At 36.8% G+C, this 19,538-nt stretch overlaps 1 protein-coding gene across 1 annotated transcript in view; it reads right to left on the bottom strand.

Annotated features, from left to right (window-relative positions):
• The window catches only part of DNAH7 (dynein axonemal heavy chain 7), a 111,743-nt gene that overhangs the window by 41,032 nt on the left and 51,173 nt on the right, over positions 1–19,538 (bottom strand). Inside the window, 13 exon segments of the mRNA XM_055812961.1 lie at positions 73–419; positions 1,969–2,299; positions 3,375–3,604; positions 4,464–5,336; positions 6,289–6,508; positions 7,382–7,508; positions 10,552–10,720; positions 12,402–12,557; positions 14,616–14,813; positions 16,263–16,487; positions 17,130–17,261; positions 17,560–17,736; positions 18,588–18,770. Coding sequence (XP_055668936.1) covers positions 73–419; positions 1,969–2,299; positions 3,375–3,604; positions 4,464–5,336; positions 6,289–6,508; positions 7,382–7,508; positions 10,552–10,720; positions 12,402–12,557; positions 14,616–14,813; positions 16,263–16,487; positions 17,130–17,261; positions 17,560–17,736; positions 18,588–18,770 — 3,368 coding nt within the window.

Here is a 19,538-nt window from a genome sequence, read left to right as displayed (position 1 = left end):
CACATCTCTTTTGGTTTAAAAATAAACTGGTATCTGTAATCACATTTTTTTTTAATATATATACATACTTACTTATCATAAAACTCCATGGCTATGACCCATTCGCACAGACCTTCTGCTGCCGTGGAAGCATTTCGAATCTTGTCTGGTACAAACTCAGGATTTGTAAGATACTGTTTTCTTATGGTAGCCATGTAAGCTGGGGGAATGTTGTCCCTGTCATATTCATGTAGAGACTGAAGAAATCTTATATCCCCCAGAAGTCTCTTAGCAGGACCCCAGAAATCCTCAATTTTTCTTCCAGAACCTGTTGGATCTGGAATCCTATCTGCTTTGATGCCTTTAAGGATGCATATAGCTTCCATTACAAGCTTGACACCAGCAGGAGGACTCTTCATGGACTTAATCACTGTAATATCCTTTAAAAATAATCAGAAAACCCCACTTTTAGAGCTCTGAAAATAGGCAGATTAATTCTTCTATTATCACAGAAATAACAACTCTTTTTATGTCAAAATAATACATCTCCATATAATTTGTTATTCTTATACTTGACAATTTTAATACAGTATGATCTCAAGTTCATAGCACAAGCCTGCATATTGATTCTATTTTTGCAAAATTTTTATTTCTTTTTTTCTGTTCTTTCCAGTCCTTTCTTTAAGGTCCTATGCAGGTTAAACTAACACTCACATCTAAACAAAAATATCTGAAACCTAGTCAATAATCAGTTTGGATGAGACAAAAAGTTCTTATCTGTAACTCATTCTTAGCTGTATTTTTCTGCTCCTAATTCAGTAGAGGCTTTGCACCTCAGTCACAGCGTTCAGGTGTTCCAGCGTCCTGCTCTACCCTTCCGCTCAGCCTCTAACATGGTACTTCCAAGCTTACAGGACCGTATCAGTAGTGGATTAGCAGATTTAAGATAACAAGGTAAAAACTACCTTCAATCCAGAACTAAAGATGTATGCTTTCCAAGTACAGAAAATAAATCAATTAGTATTCTGGTTAGTTATTAAGCTCTCTATCAAGCTGAATGAGGGAAGAGGCAGCTAAAAGGAAGCAAACTACTGGGTAAGAGATACTGACATTGTAACAGCAGGAAATGTATAAGCAAAGTTTTAACAACAAATATAGAATAGTAACATAAAATAATGAAATGCTTCTACGCATCTATGTAAAACTAATCAAGCAGAAGGTTTGTAAACTAAAGATTTATGGAAAATAATCTCTCTTCCTCTTCCCAAAGAGTAACTCTGCATGGAAATTCAAATATTCTAAGAGCTTTTCTCAGAATACGTACTCTCGATGAATTAAAGAATTTCTACATTCTCATGTTTATTTTGCCAACGAGTGTTAGAACCTGAGAGCTTGAAAGTTTTAGAAGATCTTGTTTTCAGCAACAGTAGCTGGAGCATATAGTCAGTCCCAGCCTCACTCCTGCAACCCAGGAGACTTCCTTTCATCCCACCAAGAGCAAAACATTATCCAGGCAAAGAACACCTGACTAGCCATAAAACCGAAGGTGACTGCTACACGGTCCTACTCTTACGGAGATGGTCCCTTAACGTGGGGAGACACAGAATTTCAACCTCAGTTTCTAGACTCTGAAAGACTCAATCTAAAAACTAACTACACTAGCGACAAGCTGGCAGGTTCTGAATAAGGAAGTAAAAATGCATACATCTTCTAACTTTTGAATTGTTGAGTCAAAATATTTTTATAGCTGAATTTTGAAATGTCTAGACTAGTATTTGATTTTGTAGTTCACAAAAATTCAGCATTACACCTTTTTCACTAGAAAATAAAGACAGAATAACATTTTGGTTTTTAAAACGGAAAGATTTCAAGAAGTTTCTAAATTATAAAACCGTGTAAGTATAGCATAAAATCTGAAAAGGCAGATATTCCATGCTTTTGTGGATCAGAATACCTCTCCAGTGTGTAAAGATGCATTGTTAGCCATACCTGTGCTGTGAGTGTGTCAAGGGCAGCCAGAGCACTTTCTAAACGAGGCATGGCTTGTGCTAAGTCAGCATCACACTCATCTTTGATAGCTTTTGCAGCCATAGCCTGTTCATTTGCCACAGCTTCATCAGCTTTCACGACTTTTTCAGTTTTGGCTACTTCCAAAGATTCTTTTTGAATTACAACCATCATCTCATCAACCTGCTTGCTAGCTTCCCGTAACTGAGGTTGCAGAGCCTCCAGCTCAGACTGCATCAAGGCTATTTGAGATGTAGCAGAGTTCAGTTTCTCCAAGCCAACTTCATATCTTCTTTTCATTTTCATGACCTTACTGTAAATAAATAGTACTTTATTATAAACATATGTTATCAGTACTTGAATGCTTAATTCATTGGGATCCATTCTTCAAATTTCTCACCGCTCTGAATAATCCAATGCTCTGCCATTCTTGTCTGATTTGCTCAACAATTAATAAACATACCTCGAATTACATGAGCCATATACCCTGAACTATTCTATCATGTATACTCAGAGATTGGGATATAAATAAATAAGTGGTCACTTATAGTTAAATAAGTGTTTGTTTAGCTTCTTGTTAGCAGGAGCTACAAAATCAAGACGGCACAATAGTAACAGACAAGAAAAGGAGAGGGAGGAGGTGGGGATACACTCATGAAGATTATTAGCTGAGGTGAGGCTTAAATAGGATTAATGTAATTGGGAAAAATAATTTTAGCAGCAGAATGTGGATGGCTCTGGGGACAGCCAAGAGTGTCAGAATCAGGACATTGAAAAGACATTGGATCACTACGTTCAAAACTCTATTCCTTTACTCCTGGCATTTCTTGCCGCAGGCAGTGTTTCACACAGCCTGTTGATCAAATTAAGCACTTGTCTTAACTGTTACGTAGTACCTTATCAATGAGGAGAGGAAAGAAAAAAGAACTTTCCCTCCCCAGCCATGAGAACAGAACAGACACAGATGTGCACACGCATACAGAGGTCCTTTCTGCACAGGGACAGCTGAACCGTGCCAGCAAGCCAACGACACCCAGCAATCTGGAAGCTGGTTTCCCAGAAGTCATCTTCCCTGCATCCTCCAGAGAACCACAGAGAAAGCAGGCTGCATCAATTACTCTGGTAGCATAATATAGATAAACAACATGTAGCAACATCACCAGGGATGTTCGAAGTGGCCTAATGTATATTTTGAGAGCATCATCAGACCTTTTGTCCAATAAAGAAGCATGTGTCCCAAGAGTACATTTTAACCATCCACCATTCTGTCAATTTAAATTAACTAAAAACAATTCACTTGTTTTGTTCAGATTAGCTATAAGAAATAGAAATTAGTATTTTTGAGGAACTTGAGTTCCTCTAGAAAAGGTCACATTATAAATCCTTACATGCGTTTCTTTTCAAGTAGACTTTTAAAAGTGGAGATCAATTCCAAGTATGAAGTAGGTGTAACATAGTTGTGTCTTTGAAGCTCTGCACGGTATAAGTCTGATAAAGCAATGGTAGATGTATGAAAGCTTTTACACATTTCAATACACCCACTCCGAGTTTCTTCTGACATTTCAACATCTTCCAAGAAGCGAGAAGCAACAGCTTCTAATGCATCTTCTGGCCATGTCTAAAACAAATTCATAAATACCTTTCTCTTACTCAGTACTTCACACTCATAAATCTCAAAACATTTTTCAAAAAGGTACATTTACGCCATTTCATATATAAAGTTAGTGAGGCACAGAGAAATGACTTCATGATGAAAACGATCATCAAATAGGACAATAATAGAACTGGAAAGGACAGAACTACTTAGGGATTCAGTTCAGTCCCACTGTCTTATTTCATCCAATGGAAACACTTACTAAAAGGAAAATTTCGGATTTTCATTATGTCCATATGTGTGTGTAACTGTCCATGCTCTTCATTTTCAAAATAACCATTAAAGATACAGTACTACATTTTAAAACTTGATGAAATTTAAGTTCTTCAGATTCTCTGTATGATTACATTCTACATCTTAAATATTCTAAGGTCTTTTGCATATAACAGATAGAATAGTTTTATGCAGAGTAGTGGGGAAAAAATCTGCTATTCTGCATGAAAACATGTCTGTATTTTTGACAGGTATTTCAGTTTCAGACCTTTTTGGCACCCTAGATTCTGGTAGTCCTGGTAATAGAAAAAAACAACATTACATATTTAAATTTGCCATGTCCACAGTGCTATGTTCATTCAGTTATACTCTTATACCGCAACCAGACAGTTATTTTCTTGATGATTTTGTATTCAGCCTATACCGGCCTTTATTACAGTAAGAACGATTCTAATTGTGTAAACAATTTTAAACATGAGACTAAGAAAATTCAAGATATTTTTCACTGCCAGCTTGAGCAAAAAAAATTACTTGCTACAAAAAGCACTGAAGTTAGGTTTCCATTGCATTTCTGTTAGAATAACAAGTCCAACAAGAGTTTTGGGTTTACCTGAAACCAGTCCAGCGTGCAGCAGCTGACAAGAGCTGGAAACTGACGAAGGCGGTTACGGAAAGCATCTCCGATGGGACTCATGGCCACTACTATATGAAGCTGATCTCGACAGCGATCAACGAACATGTTAAAAAGAGCGGCAGGACTGCCATCTGTCTGTTTTGTCCTGCTCTGTCGGCAATCTACTTGACGCATTTGTTCACAAATTTCTTGTTTCTCATCTACTGCAAAGAGGTTTGGCACTTCACCTGCATTTAGTAAGTTGTTAATGTCTTCTAAGAATGATTCCTTTTTAATCTGTGTATCTGTGAACAAGAAAACTCCCTGCCTTTCCCCTTCAGTAGATTTTCTTAGTATGGCTTTTAAGTCTTTATGCCACTCATTGACACCGTAACTTTTAGTTATTTCAACCTGAAAAAGGCTGTATTCAGCCATATGGGCTGCTAATCGAGTAAGAGATTGTCGACCACTACCTCCAACACCAACAAGGAGGGCATGGCTGCGAGGCTGTTTCAGAATACGGGAAATCCTACAAATATGCTCTATAGCGAATCGGAACAAGACAAGCTGCATTGGCTTTTTGCTTATGTTATTAAATTCTTCAAGGTGACTCTCTACAACTATTCTCAATTGATCCACATCTCTAATCTCCCTGTATTTAGTGTCCTCTCTCTTAGGGTCATGAAAATCACAAAACATTAAGCTACGCAAATCATCTTCTTCCACTCTGCCATCATTGTTGAAGTCCAGATTCTGGAAGAGTTCATGAAAGTCTTCATGCAAGTGATTTTTCACTACTTCCTGGATAAATCCAACAAGCCAAGCTCGGTCAGGATTATCCACCAAGCGATCATAATACACTCTAAGAACCTGCATAATAAAAATGTAGTTCTTTTAATAGTTGTTTCTGCTCCTGCTCCTGAATGTATACTTCTTTTAAACAAGATAAAACAAATACAGTTCTGAAAAAGGCTTCAAAATATAAATTATCTTAAACTTCGCTTCACAGAAAAAAACAAAACAGACATTTAGAATTAATTCAAAAAGCTGAGCCGAGTAATATTACTTCTGAAGTAAAGTGAAAATTCATACAGAAATACATACACACACATATATAGATACATATTTATAAACATCACTACATAAATGCATTAAAAGGCTGCTGCAAAGAGGAAGGGAACATGCTGGTCTTTGCACTACACCCAGATAGGACAAGTGACGGGTTTATATTTCAAGAAAGAGGACTGCAGCTGGAACAACATAGTGAAGAACACGAACAGATTCCCTTGAAGTATGAACACCCCTTCATCCTTAGAGAACTGTAAGAAATTTTTAGAAAAAACACTTCAAAAGTTACTGCAGTTCCTTTCTTTATGTGATCCTGCTTTGGGGAAGGATGATGGGCTAGATGATCACCAAGAAAGAGGAGGGGAAAAAAAAGAAAAAGAAAAAGATAGGGACCAAACTTTAAATCACTCAAAATTTCCAGTGACCCAGGACTACTTGCTGTTCTTCTCACTGTTGATTTAGGTTTTTTTGAAGGAAGGAGAGAAGAAATGGAAAGGACTGTATATGCATTCAAAGCAGCAGAGACTACATAATCACATGAAAGTGAAGGTATCAACAATCAAGTTGTCTACTAAGATATGATTCACACTTTGAAAATGTCAGATTTCCTCTGCCCATACAGTATACAAAATCCTTTCTCAGGAGTGTGACACTAATTCACAGCTATTAGCCAATACGAGATGGCATTGCAAAAAGAATTCACAGTTTTTTCTTATTTATAATAAATATCATTTCTTAGTATTAGGTAATTTACCTCATGAACCCAGAGACGTTTTATCGATCCTGGAGAGTCTGTTGTTTCAGGCCTCGACAGGCAAACACCTTGAATTACACGTGAAAAGTCGCGGAGATTGAACAAATAGTGAGATTTGGCTGGGGTAGGAAGCAGATTCTTCATAGTTTCTTTATACACACGCATGGTTCCGTTAATTATTTCTGAAGTCAGTTCTACGTATTGTGATGGAAAGCTGTAACTGACAAGTTATAAAAGGTGGTTAAAAGAACAGAATTATTTTCATAATTTCATCACACTAGCATGTGACTAAATAAATAATATTATATATGTACACTGATTTACTTATAACTTCGTGCCAATTTTTACCTTCTATGATTACACTTCCTCACATGCAGTTTTACAAATCTTATTTCTCTCACTAGATTAACACTGCAAATCAAATCTAGTAACTGTGGAACATGCTGACAAATTTGGCTATGTCACACAGCTAATTATACCCTTTTTAACCCCCTCATTTTGATGACTAACAGCAGCAACAAAGAAGTCAGGTCAAATAGCCCTTGCTGTCCTCTGGGAACTCTCTCCCTGAAAGGGTCAGAAGCTGCCACATCACAAACTTGGTCTGGAAACAGGGTAGGAGCATCTTTTGGGGCTTAGCTGTCAGAATGGATAGACAATGGAAGTTGAAGTCCATTTTTAATAATGGATTTAAAAATTATGCAGCACTGTAAGGCCAAAGAAAGAGTATGCCTTCTCAAACCAGAAGAAATTTAAGAGCAGTTTCCAGTTCAATTTTTTTAATGACTAACCAAATTCTATTCTTATTTATTATATATCAAAGAATACTGCATTACAGAAATATCTCAGCTAACTTAATTAGCCTCAACTAATATAAACCTCTGTTAGAAACTTCAGAACAAGAACTTTACTATTGGAGTATTTTAAGATAAGCCCTACTTCTGCTGAGTAATGAGTAACTCCAAAAGCACAGGATACAAAAGATTGTAACTCCTTTTCAAGAGCACTGTCCTACCAGCACATCTCGGAGACTTCCTAGTACCATAATTTAAACACTGACTTTGATTTTTTCCAATACACAGAGGTCACTTACCATACTGTTAGATGCCAATCTAAGATTCTGGAAAAAATTGTGTACTTCGATTCATCATCAAACTCATTGATAGTAACTGTATTGAAGTGTCGCAGGAATCGTGGTGTTACTGGGTTTCGACCACCACCTAAATATTAGAGAGCATTAACACTATAACTAACAGAAAAACTCAAAATAGAATCGTACAAGCCTAGCATTTTTTTTTCCCTAATAGTCATCTTTGATTCGGCTAGGAGTCTCACATTGACAAGTACCACACCTTGTCATAAACCCAATGAAAGCAGCACGCAGTTCTGTGTCAACCTGCTCCTGTAACCAACAGTCTGTAAAATACACATTGAAACCATCAACTTAGAGATAGATAGATTTGACACTAATTTAACTATGCTTCTGTTATGAAAGAAAAATTCTTATAAACTTCAAACCCATGTTCTTGATTTTCAAAGCGTTACAATGAAAGAAGCCTCTACAAGTAACGCTGTATACTTTATTCAATTTAAATTTTATCCCAGTTCTAGAGTTAGTAGTTTGTATGACTTCGTTGTGATTTGGACAATGAAGCTATGGATGGAGATAAGGGGATGTAAAACAGAAAATAACTGGATACTTGCTCTTCTGTTTGGATTCAGGGTTAAGCTGCTGCACAAGTGTGTTCAACCCCCTTAGAGCAGCGAATCGGAAAAAAAGTAGCTGAAAAGTAGGCAATTTACCATCCCTAACATCAGGAGCACAGCTGATAGCAACCAAATTAGCACGGTGAGTTCTTTTAAAACACATGACTCTCAGGCATGACCCTGCACTAACGAAACTAAAAGACCCCTGGCCTGGAGCTGCCCCCCCCAGCCACCTGGCACTGCAAGCAGCACTGGTGACTGCCAGGTTGAACCGCGCAGGCACTGCCACCGCCTGCTGAGGAATCTCAGCACGTCATGCTGAACAGGCCAGTTATGCATCTACTCCCTTCTACCCCAGCTAAGGTCATCTCTCAGACACAGCAGTTTACAATGCTTCTTGGAGTTTACATGTGCACAACATTACACAAGTCACTGGGATATAAATATGAATTTTACCCAAGACAATACTTTCCTAACATAAATTTTAAAACTGACTTTAACAAAACAGCTTTAAACATTCTTTAAATAGCTTAATATTTGCTTCAATAGTACTATATACAAGTACAGAGTCCAGATTTTCATTTCTAATTAGATTTTTTTAAAAAAATTAACATAGGCTGGAAAGGAATATATAATTTTGTAAGTCCTGGAAGTAGCTCCTTGTACATAGCTACTAAAATAAATTCTTCACCCTGAAGCTGAATTGAGACATTTGACACAAATAATTAGGACCATAACTTGTACATCTGATCGGTCCATTTTTCACCATTTAATCAGAAGAGGACTGGAACAAAAAAACTGACATGAACTTATCCTGGGAAAGCAAATTTGTCCCAATTTCAGAGCAGCTGAAAGTCATTTCTACACTATCACCCTGAAACAGGAACGTGGCATGAAGGATGCTTTACAGAAAAAGCACCTCCAAGAACTGGCTATTTCTGATGTTAAAAAAAAAAAAGTTGTGCAATTTAAGTTATGCCAGAACATATTACAAGTCCTGACTTCACCTAAGCTTTAGGAAAATGAACATGTAAAATTTTAAAATTATTTCACAGTCTCCTCCTCATTTATTCCACAGACTGACATTTAGATCAAGTGCCCTGAACCATGGATGAACACTGCCCCCAGTTTAAAATGATTCCAAGAAGCAGTTTTGCTTCTCTAGGAAACCAGCTATGTGGAACAGCAGTGGACCCCTACCCCACAGGCATGCACCACCCTCCCAAACACAAAAGCAGTATCAGCAAAGAAGAACCAGCATGTTCGTGTGTGTAAACAACTCTACAAAAGAAAGAAGGAAAGTCCAGGGAGGCTGAAGTAGAAAAAAGAAGGAAAGCTCCGATCGCAGCCTGACTGCACACTGTAAATGTGCTCAGCTATGGCAAAGTTTTTAGGTGGTATGGGGCAGACACAGCTCTGCATAAAAGAAATTCTGTTTCATGCTTCCTGCTGTAGGGAAGGAAACAGATTCTTTAAAAACAAACATAACTGCATTAAAGAAACATTAATTGTTCATTTCAACTGATAAAATCTGCTAGACAACTTTTTTTTTAACTACATAGCTGTTGTGGTTTAACCCCAGCTGGCAACTAAGTACAGCTGCTCACGCACTCCCCCCTCCTCCCGGTGGGATGGGGAAGAGAATCAGAAAAAAGTGAAACCTGTGGGTTGAGATAAGAACAGTTTAATAGAAAGTAAAATATAATAATAAGGAAAACGAAAAAGGGAGAGGAATAAAAGCCAAGAAAAAACAGTGATGCACAATACAGTTGCTCACCACCCGCTGAGGGATGCCCAGCCAGTCCCCGCGCAGTGACCGGTGGCCCCCACCCAACCCCCACCCCCAGTTTATCTGCTGAGCGTGGCGCTCTGTGGTGTGGAGTAGCCCTTTGGCCAGTTCGGGTCAGCTGCCCTGGCTCTGCTCCCTCCCGGCTTCTTGTGCCCCTCCTCGCTGGCAGCCTGGGGAACTGAAGAGCCCTTGGCTTGGGGTAAGCGCTACTCAGCAACAACTACAACATCCGTGTGTTGTCAACATTATTCTCATCCTACATCCAAAACGCAGCACTGTGCCAGCTCCCAGGGAGAAAATTAACTCTGTCCCAGCCAAAACCAGGACAATAGTTTGCATAGTCAATGTGTATGCAGGCTATCAGAAATGTGACAACCTTGGTACATCAGATACTTTACTACTTCTTTTTGGCCAAATAAAGTACAATAAAGAACATCAGTTAGTGCTATTTAGAAAAGTTCTGAAGAAGAATAAAATTGACTGAAGGCCAATGGAGGGTCTCATTAGAGCAAAGGGACTTTGCTAATACTTTGCAGATAAATCCTTGTCTTCCTGAAAAGCAGTACTTCTTCCTGGCAGGCTTGTGTAGTCTCTCTGCTGGTCCTCACCCGCTCTACTACAGCTGCTGTTCACATTTCCTTCAAGGAAAAGGGCTCCTTGAGCCCCATCCCTAGCCATAAAGACCCAAATTGTAAACCTACGCATCAATAAGTATACAGCCTTTAGAAACATAAAACAGGAAAAAGCATACAAGACACATCTCTTACCTGGTGGTTCCATCGCACACATAATCTGAACATCTACAAGTTTAATCACTGAGCAGTCCTTAAGGTCGTACCAATTCCCGTGATCTAACCACTGCCGTAGTAACTCAACAGGTGGCTGCGCACCATAGACCTCTCGCGCTGGCATATTAACATCATCTACAAATACAACCTGAAAAGACAAACACAAAGGATTTTGCATTTATTTATTTTACTGAATATATGCCACTATTCTGCTTGATTCTCAAAATGCTCCACATCAATTCACTCCCATTAAAATTAATGGGAGTAATACACATAAATACATGTATTTAAAAGCAGACCTAAGCTCTTGATGGAGTTGCTGCCGAGTTAAATAAAAGTAACTCTGTCACTCTAAAGCCATTACAAAACACACCTATAGAGGAGAGAAAAAACGATGCTTGCCTTATTATTGCTGAGTGTATTTAATGAAACACAGTAAACTAATACTTGCTATTTAAACCTTACAGTGCTACTTACATAGCTTTCCTTGGAAAAAAGATGGAGTCAAGAAGACCCACAAGAATTTCAAACTTTAGTGAGACTATGGTTCTCTTTTTAAATCTGTTAAAACATTACATCTTTCTTGGCACTGCTGTTCCTGAAGTATAGGCCCCTGCTGATCAGGAAATGTCTTCACACAACAAAGCTAATGCAACTGATTCAAGTTCTAGAGAGAAATTTATGCATTTTATCCTCCTTTCTTCTCATTCTTTAACCAATACAGAGTAGAAATTTGGTCAAAAGAAAAACAGGTTAAATCACAGGCCTTGTATCTTATCTAGCACTGCAATTTGGGAGACATACTGAAATGGTTTGAAGTGCTCTTGACTGATACAGATCAAGACAAAATTTATCCCTAAAAAGTATCTTTACGTTTTTAAGACTGGGCTAAAATACATCTTAAAAGAATAGCCTGGAGAGAGGCAGGGGAAGACCATAAAACACTTTAAATGGTATTTCCTTAAGAAACTTCTACCATTACATGTTTTACTCTTGATAATAAGCATTTATTAAATAATATCTAGAAAATAAGAAAAAAAAAATAAGACTGCAAATACCACAGGTCTATAGGCATCCTAAAAGTGCCAGTATTAAACCATACACATTATAATTGCATTGTAAACTTAATGATTTAAAAAATTTTCCTTAGAAGCTAAATTCTTCCTTAATCTGGGTTAAAAAAAAAAAAAAAAAGATGAAAGAAACTCCTTAGATTTTAATTTTCACTCATTGAACTCTTCCAGACAGAGGAGAAAAGGATTTTCTCATTGGAAAAAAAAAAGAAAAAAAAAAAAAAGAAAAAGAAGTCTACTCTTAATATCCTTCCTGAGTTTCTGATTACTCAAGAGTTCCATTGATCTTTAACGGTTTGGGTTTGGCAGGCACCAGTGATAAAAGATTCAAATGCCCTTTAACTCTTCCAAAACCATTGAACTACCCAGGCTGGAAGGAACCTCGGAGTTTATCTAGCCCAGCCTCAGGCTCAACGCTGATTTCTCAACAATGATTTCAAACCAGTAACAAGCTTAGCCATACAGAACTCTTATCTCAAGGATAATATCACAAAATATGGAGGGAGACATATGGCAATGCTTTTCACAGTTATTCAAATAATTTTTTTCTGTTAATTAAAACAGTATACATATTACTGGGAGAAGGGAGAAAGAAAAGGAGAGACATGAGGAACTAAATTAGAAGAACTAGAACTTTGATAGTTTATTTCAAATTGAGTATTCTTTCCTGATTATCACCTGTGAACAGCTGAGAAAATAATGCATTTACATCTTTGTATTTAAACATTTATTTACATACAGAAATATAACAGTTACCATTCTTTTCCCAAGAGGAGGTCCAAAAATTCCTCTTCTCCTTTTGTCCAACTTGGACATAACAATATTCTGAGTCTGAGCTGCTGTAGTTTGTGCTGAGAAGTTAATGAGCAGTGGCCTGTAGACTTCTTTATTCAAATTTTTTAAAAGAAAATTCTGGTAAGATTATGAAGAAGAAGAAGTTAAACTAGAAATATAGATAAATTTTATAACACTTAGCAAATGGCAATCAAGACAGACATTTATGGATCATTTTTATTTCTTTTAAAACGCTACAGTAATTTATCGCTAAAAGAACTCTAATAATATTTCATCAGTAAACCAATATGCTTGAATAATTTAAAAACATATTAAACTTGCCAGAGAAAAATTTATGTCTCCAATAGAGACATTTTCACATTTTGAAAAAAATAAAATCTACCTAGTGTACTATATAAATTCAGTATGTTAATATTTTGCACACACAACACTTCATAGTACTAATTAGAGTTGACGCATATTGCCTGTACTAATCCACACCCACATTTGCAAACGTATCCAGCGGTCCAAACATTTATGCCTAGCTTTGAAGAGCTGTCAGGAATATTTCTTTTGGAGAGCACAGCAAGAGTATCTGAAGATAAGCTTTACCATAAAGCTTTTGGCAGTACATTGTAACGGGAACTACCTTCCAAAGTCCCTTACATCAGCTGCAATTTAATCTCTGGGAGAAATCTGGATCCAAGTCAGCATTTCAAGTATGACTGAAAAGGACTCATTTCTTACCCACGACCAAGTAAAATAAAACCACAGGGGAAGACACCCTTCCACCCTTCCAGCAGTTGCTACAGAGCATTACTGCATATAAAGTAATGTCTCTAAAGACTAGTCTAATCTCTGCCAACCACTGCCGAGACCATCACCATACAGTTTTCTCAGAAGAATGTTTTATCTCTATCCTTGAAGGAAAAATCTGAGCTGCTTCACAAAAATGTACAATGACAGCTTAAGGAAACTATAGAGCAGTGTGACTTAATGGCCCTATTTCTTTTATCCTTTTTATCAGTTCTGAACTCTGAAGAAATATAATTTTCTTATATATCACGCCAGTAATGAACCGGGCAGTAGAAAGTAGTCATATTCTTCATTATCAACAAAGGTTTACTTATGCTTTATTACATTTCTGAGATCAGTACTCCAGGAACAGTCTCTTATGAACAGATCTTCCAGTCTTAGCATTTATTTTCTTCAAAAGTATTTCAGAAAAGTAACTTAAAACCAAAACTAAGTTTAGTCCTTAGTCAGTAACTTCACCATTAATTTTTATCACACAAAAAGAAGGAAAGTAACAGATTCAAGACCATAAAGTCAGATTTATTTTATCTGCTTACATAACTCCCAAGGTCTGCCCCCTCTGCAAAATAATTGCGTGTGCCCAGGCTTCATGCTGACTGCACTGGAGCAACCAACAGAAGCAACATCCTCTACAAAACAACATATTGAAGGAAAAAAAGAACAAATAAAAGCACTTTCGTGCTGCTGCTCAGAGGAATGACTTCTCTCTTCTGAATTACTTTGAGACTCTCATTAGCTAAAAACACAATGGCTTTGCCATATCTCCACTCACATATGCCCTTTTTGCCTCAAAAGCACACTTTCCCACAGATCTAGATGGAACCCAGTGAAAAATGCTGAATTTGGAAATCCTTGTAAGTGAACCTCAAAAGCATGAAGGTTCTACTAGCACAGTTCCATTGCCTGTCAAGGCTCTAATAGTCTCCCAGAAAGATGGATGGTATCAGCATTTAACCCATAGTATCTGTCAGATCTGTCTGAAGAATTAAAATTTATCTAAAAATGTGATCTAGACCATTAGAATAATTTTCTGTATTACCCATATTGTTATCTTAATAGCCCCATGACAAAATTAAAATGAACAAAGCATCACAGGGTGACTGAAGATGAAAAAAGGGAACACTCCATCCCAAAATAAGGACTCAATTATTTCAAAAATGTAGTAAAATCTGCTTTCACTTTCTGCTTTCACAGTCTGACTTGTTCCTTTAGACCGAAAACGTAATATTTGTACACATGGAAAGAATAAGTTGCCCATAATTTTATCTCCTAATATCCAACAATTAATGTCTCATTTTCCTTTTCTAGAAAAGTTATCGATTTGGTCCTCATTTTACCCCTTTCATAACTATGGCTAGTGTCAATATTAAAAGTACTTACAGTAATATAGGCACTTTTCCCAGTTCCTGTTGGTCCCACAAACACTGAAGGTTTCTGATGCACTGTCAACAATTCCATCAATGCCATGTATCGAACAGTATCCAGAGTTGGTACAATTATTTCATTAAACATCATATCTTGAGGCATAGGAGGAGTTGATTTGAGTGTCTCCACCCAGGGCTCCCAAATTCCTGCTCCCTATTTCAATTTATACGAAAGTCATATATTTATTATAAACTGGAAAAAACACCATAGGACCAATGGAAATAGAAAAATCTAAATTCTGTGACTTAACAGATGGGGTTATCAACCAATGTTCAGAAGGATTAAAAAATAATTTCATAGTTTGTTTCAGAATGCAATGCTATCAGTTTCAGAGTACCTCAAAACATAATGCCTGTGCATGAAGCAGGCAACTACTGAACCACAAAGGCTTAATTTTACCTTGTGTTACCTGTACACATGCTTACACATATGTAATGGAAAAATACATATATTTATATATACATTATATATAGTATATAAATATGTAATAAAATAGGAAATTGCTGTATAAATTTAATCACTAAACCTAAAAAAGCATCATCAGCCTTTTCACAGGTTCTCATTCATAATAAATACCTCCAAACTACGGGAATTTGAGGGCAGGTTAATTTTCATGCTGAAGCTCCACAGCAAAGCTTTGTCTTTTAGATCCACCTACTACAGGAGCCTTAAAACAAGTCAAAACTCTCCAAGAGTAAATTAATATACAGAGATTTTTAAAATTCCTAAACAGCCTTGAAACAACTGTATGTTCTATCCTAGCCCAAAAACAATCCACCTTGAGATAAAAGTCACATGAAATTCCTAGAGGTTGATCTCCATTGAAGTCTTTCTTAGAGGGGGCATATTCCCACCTCTGAACACAAAAACTCCTTTTCAGGAACATGTTTTTATGGATTATGATAAGAAGACACAAAGCCTTTACTGCTGATTGAAATCTCAGCCACTTTCCTTGGCAAGAGGCAAGAATCACGCATGACCTGAAATCTAGACACAAGTAATTCTCACTGTACTGCAACAGGACTTCACAGGAACGACCAACTCAAAACCAAGGTACGTTTATTTTATCTTGGGAGTCTCTGGAGCACACCAGATCCAGTGTTTGAAGTTTTCATCTCCACTGGGAGAGATGCATTATGGATCCACATCTTAATCCCCAAAAAAAGAGCAGAGAAGAAGAGGCAGAGAGAGTTATGTAATGAGAGTATAATAATGAGTAATGAGAGAATTATGGCCTAAAGTATTTCAAGTGCTTCTTCCTCAACCTAAGAAAAAGGCTGAAACCCAAAATAAAATAAACTTGCAAGAAATCAATATTTTTTTTTTTAAATAAAAACCAACTAAACACCCCTCCCCCCCCAACTGGTTAAGATTTGCTGCAAACTTGTTCTGCCACAGTAGCAGTTCTGGTAACCAAAACGTCAGGCCATGGCGCTGCAAGTCGCAGCCAGCACGCTAGACCATCACCAGCTCGCAAGGAGGGATGTCTGGCTATCCAGTGGTACACGCAGCAGGCAGCAGAACCAAATCTACAGTAACAATACACACCTTGTACCATACATAAACGATTACTTCAAAACGGAAGTTTTTTGCAGTCCTCACCTTTTTGACAAACCGATAATCATAAATTGTTCCTTCTGTTGGAAATGGGACTGTGAAAGCTTTTGAAGGCTGCTGATCAATATTCCTCAACAATCTGTATCGCTCCCTTGTCTCCTTGCTAATTGGTCCATTAAACATTTCTCGCACAACTCCATCAAACTTCAGTCTATCATCTTCTTTACAGCTAGCTCCTACAGACCATATCAGTGAAAACAAAAAAATACCCTAGAGTTGGAAAAAAACAAAATGTAATTTCAGTACCTGCATATTACCAAGTTCTCATTCACTGAAGTCAGAGATACTTGCCACAAATCACAGTGTAATTACATTGGACCAACTTGATTTTATGCATATAGTATGGACCATGCTGCTGGTAAAACAGAACACCATTATGCTTTCAGCATCTGCTCACCTCTGCTGGGCAGCAAAATGCCTGACCTGCTCAGCTCAAAGCCATTCATTTGAGAAAGTTCAAGCAGACTGCTTTTTATTCCAGAACAATTTAGATTATCTTTCTGTTATTCAAAGGCCTATCTCATACAGTGATAGCTATGTCTGTTAACAGCGCTTTCCTTGAATTGTAATTGCTAGATAGCACTGATATAACTAGTAATAACCTCAGATATCAGAAACTGGAGCATCATATACAATTTCAGCCGGTTTGTATAAAATGCATTAAATTTATATGAAGACATCAAACACATCAGACTCAATTATGTATCAGTGATAAAGAATGTAATAGTATTTTCCTCCATGGACATGACAAAGTATGTATTCCAATTACAAAATACAGGTTTTATTGCCTGTGAAGTCCATTTCACTAAAGCTTGGTTTGGAATTCCCTGTTCTGTCGGTTAAACTGCCTACCTCAAGCCAAGAGAAAATATCATGGTCATTCATAGCTTTAACTTTGGCTTCATCAGCAAATTCATCCATCATGCAGTCCATCAAATTCATTAATGATCGAATTAAGTTTGTATCTGAAGTAGGAGACAGTTCCTGAGAAGAAAGAAACGCTCCGTTGCAGCTGTGTTTTAACTCTGAAAAGAGATTTCTAGATGGTACAGGATTTTTCCCCCTCACTGTGAAGATTAAAAGAGGTGCAGGATAAATGTGTATAAAATACACTCAGAAGCAGTTAAAACAATACACTGCTCACAGCCTTCACCTTAACAGCTGTTTCTACAAAGTTATAAATATAAATTAATACGGTCCAAACAAAACAATTTGTTCCTCTGTCACTTGGAAGTGAAACTAATTCATACACTTAGTGTCTCGGAAAAGTTCTTTATCCTACCTTCGTGTATTTCCTAATAAACTCAAGACAGAGTGGAACCATTCTGTCAAACAGGCCTATTATAAATTCTTTATGCACAGAGTTGATTCCTGAATGCATTGTGTTTATCCAAGACATCATTAATGGCCTCCAGCCTAACATATGGGGCTCCATATAGATCATACCACACCTTGAAACCTAAAAATAAAGAAACAAACAGGTGCAACTCATCTTACACAATCTCCAAAATTTTTTTCCTATCTACCAGAACTTAAAATAACATTCAGTGTTACAACATATAGTTCTTAGGATTATTAGAAGCTGGTATAAATGTACAGTGGGGTTCTGTGAGCCCTGAGACAGGGAGGTTTCCAACCCAGCTTTATTCCTTCAGCCAACAGGAGACCTAACGTCAAAGACAGATCTTCCTCTTGAATAGAATTAATTCCCAACAGTAAGGTCTCAATAAAAAAAAAAATAAATTAATACAGTGCCTTATTAAATATTAACATCACTTAATTTTGAATTGTTTTATATACTTTTTTAAGTAAAAAGTCATTCCCAGTATGACTATACAGATATTTTCTTCTGTTACATTATTATCTGAATCTCTATTCATACTTAAGAGAAAAGTTTGGTATTCCATTAAGTGCCATCAGAAAAAATAGGCATGATAGATATAGAGAGATGCCAGAAAACCAGTGATTGTTGTTTTTACCCGAATTTGTCTGGGAGATTAAAGATTTGCACATGAATAATTTTATTTTTCTTGTCAGATACTTGCAAGGGTTGGACTCTAAACAGTTACAGGGTCTTCCGTACATGCAATTTACATTACATTTGTATGTTTATGCAATTTGTCACATCATATTGTAAGATTATTAAAAACTTGAACAAGAAAACCAAGCTACAAGGTTCTTAATTTTAAACGTATATCAAAGAAATACAAAAAAAATTTACTATTTTCAGGTAAGTATATTTTTTAGAATTAGAATATATATCACAATAATCAAACACATTTTTAATCAGTCTTTCAGACAGGTACTTACAGTTGCAGGCGAAGCAACTTCTAAATCCATTGGTTCAAAAATAAGGCTCATTTGCTGTGACATTTTGATGATCTCTCCACTCATAAGGCACAACTTTTTATTATCGTCAAGCACAGTATTCATATTCTCAATCCATACTGCATCCACTGGTCCATCAAAAACCAGCCATTTTCTATCTGGAGTCTGGGTTGCATAAAATATTTTCAATCAAATATTAGTAATTTATTTTATTACATTTACTTTAAAGTAAGTATTTTAGATCTGAAGTTATTTTCCACAAAACAATAACTGAAAGCCCTCGGAGCACAGAGTTGTATTCACATGCAGTTTCTGAAATCACAATCTACATTCACAATTTAGTTCTATAACTTTAAAGCATATAAAACAATTAACTATAGAAAGGTTAATATCTTTGACTGGTTTCCTGCAGTAACACTTGCAATACAATACACTGCTCTGGTAAACTGCAACATAGTCCAATATTTTGACTTACCACACAGTGAGATTGTTAATACCAATTACTACTCATCAGTAACACCTACCACACACTTACCATGGAAGTCAACAGAACTAACTAAAGGAATATGGCCTACCTAAATGCAGTATGTCTGGGGGTTTTTAACAATGTAAGCAAATTGTCATAGGTATTCATCACATTTCTTACAGGAAAACACAAAGTAGTTGTGCGGTTCTGCAAATATTATTACAGATGGTGAACTTTGCAGTGATCAACTTCAATATGCTATTAGTTTATTTAAGTTTATAGGGGCAAAGAGTCCCATACTGCAATCACAAGCAAAAAAAGTCAGGTATCTGTCAGACAGATACACCTTTTATTATATGCAGTGAAAATATTTCAGTGGATTTTAATGGAACGTCAGCCATAAGGCACACTCACTATTTTCTTTCAAAATAAACGTCAAAATGCCCACATACCTAAACAGCAAAGAT

This window comes from Falco peregrinus, chromosome 8 (genome assembly GCF_023634155.1).
Source record: "Falco peregrinus isolate bFalPer1 chromosome 8, bFalPer1.pri, whole genome shotgun sequence".
In the NCBI taxonomy this organism is placed as follows: Eukaryota; Metazoa; Chordata; class Aves; order Falconiformes; family Falconidae; genus Falco; species Falco peregrinus.
This window is presented reverse-complemented; position numbering and strand designations above follow the sequence as displayed.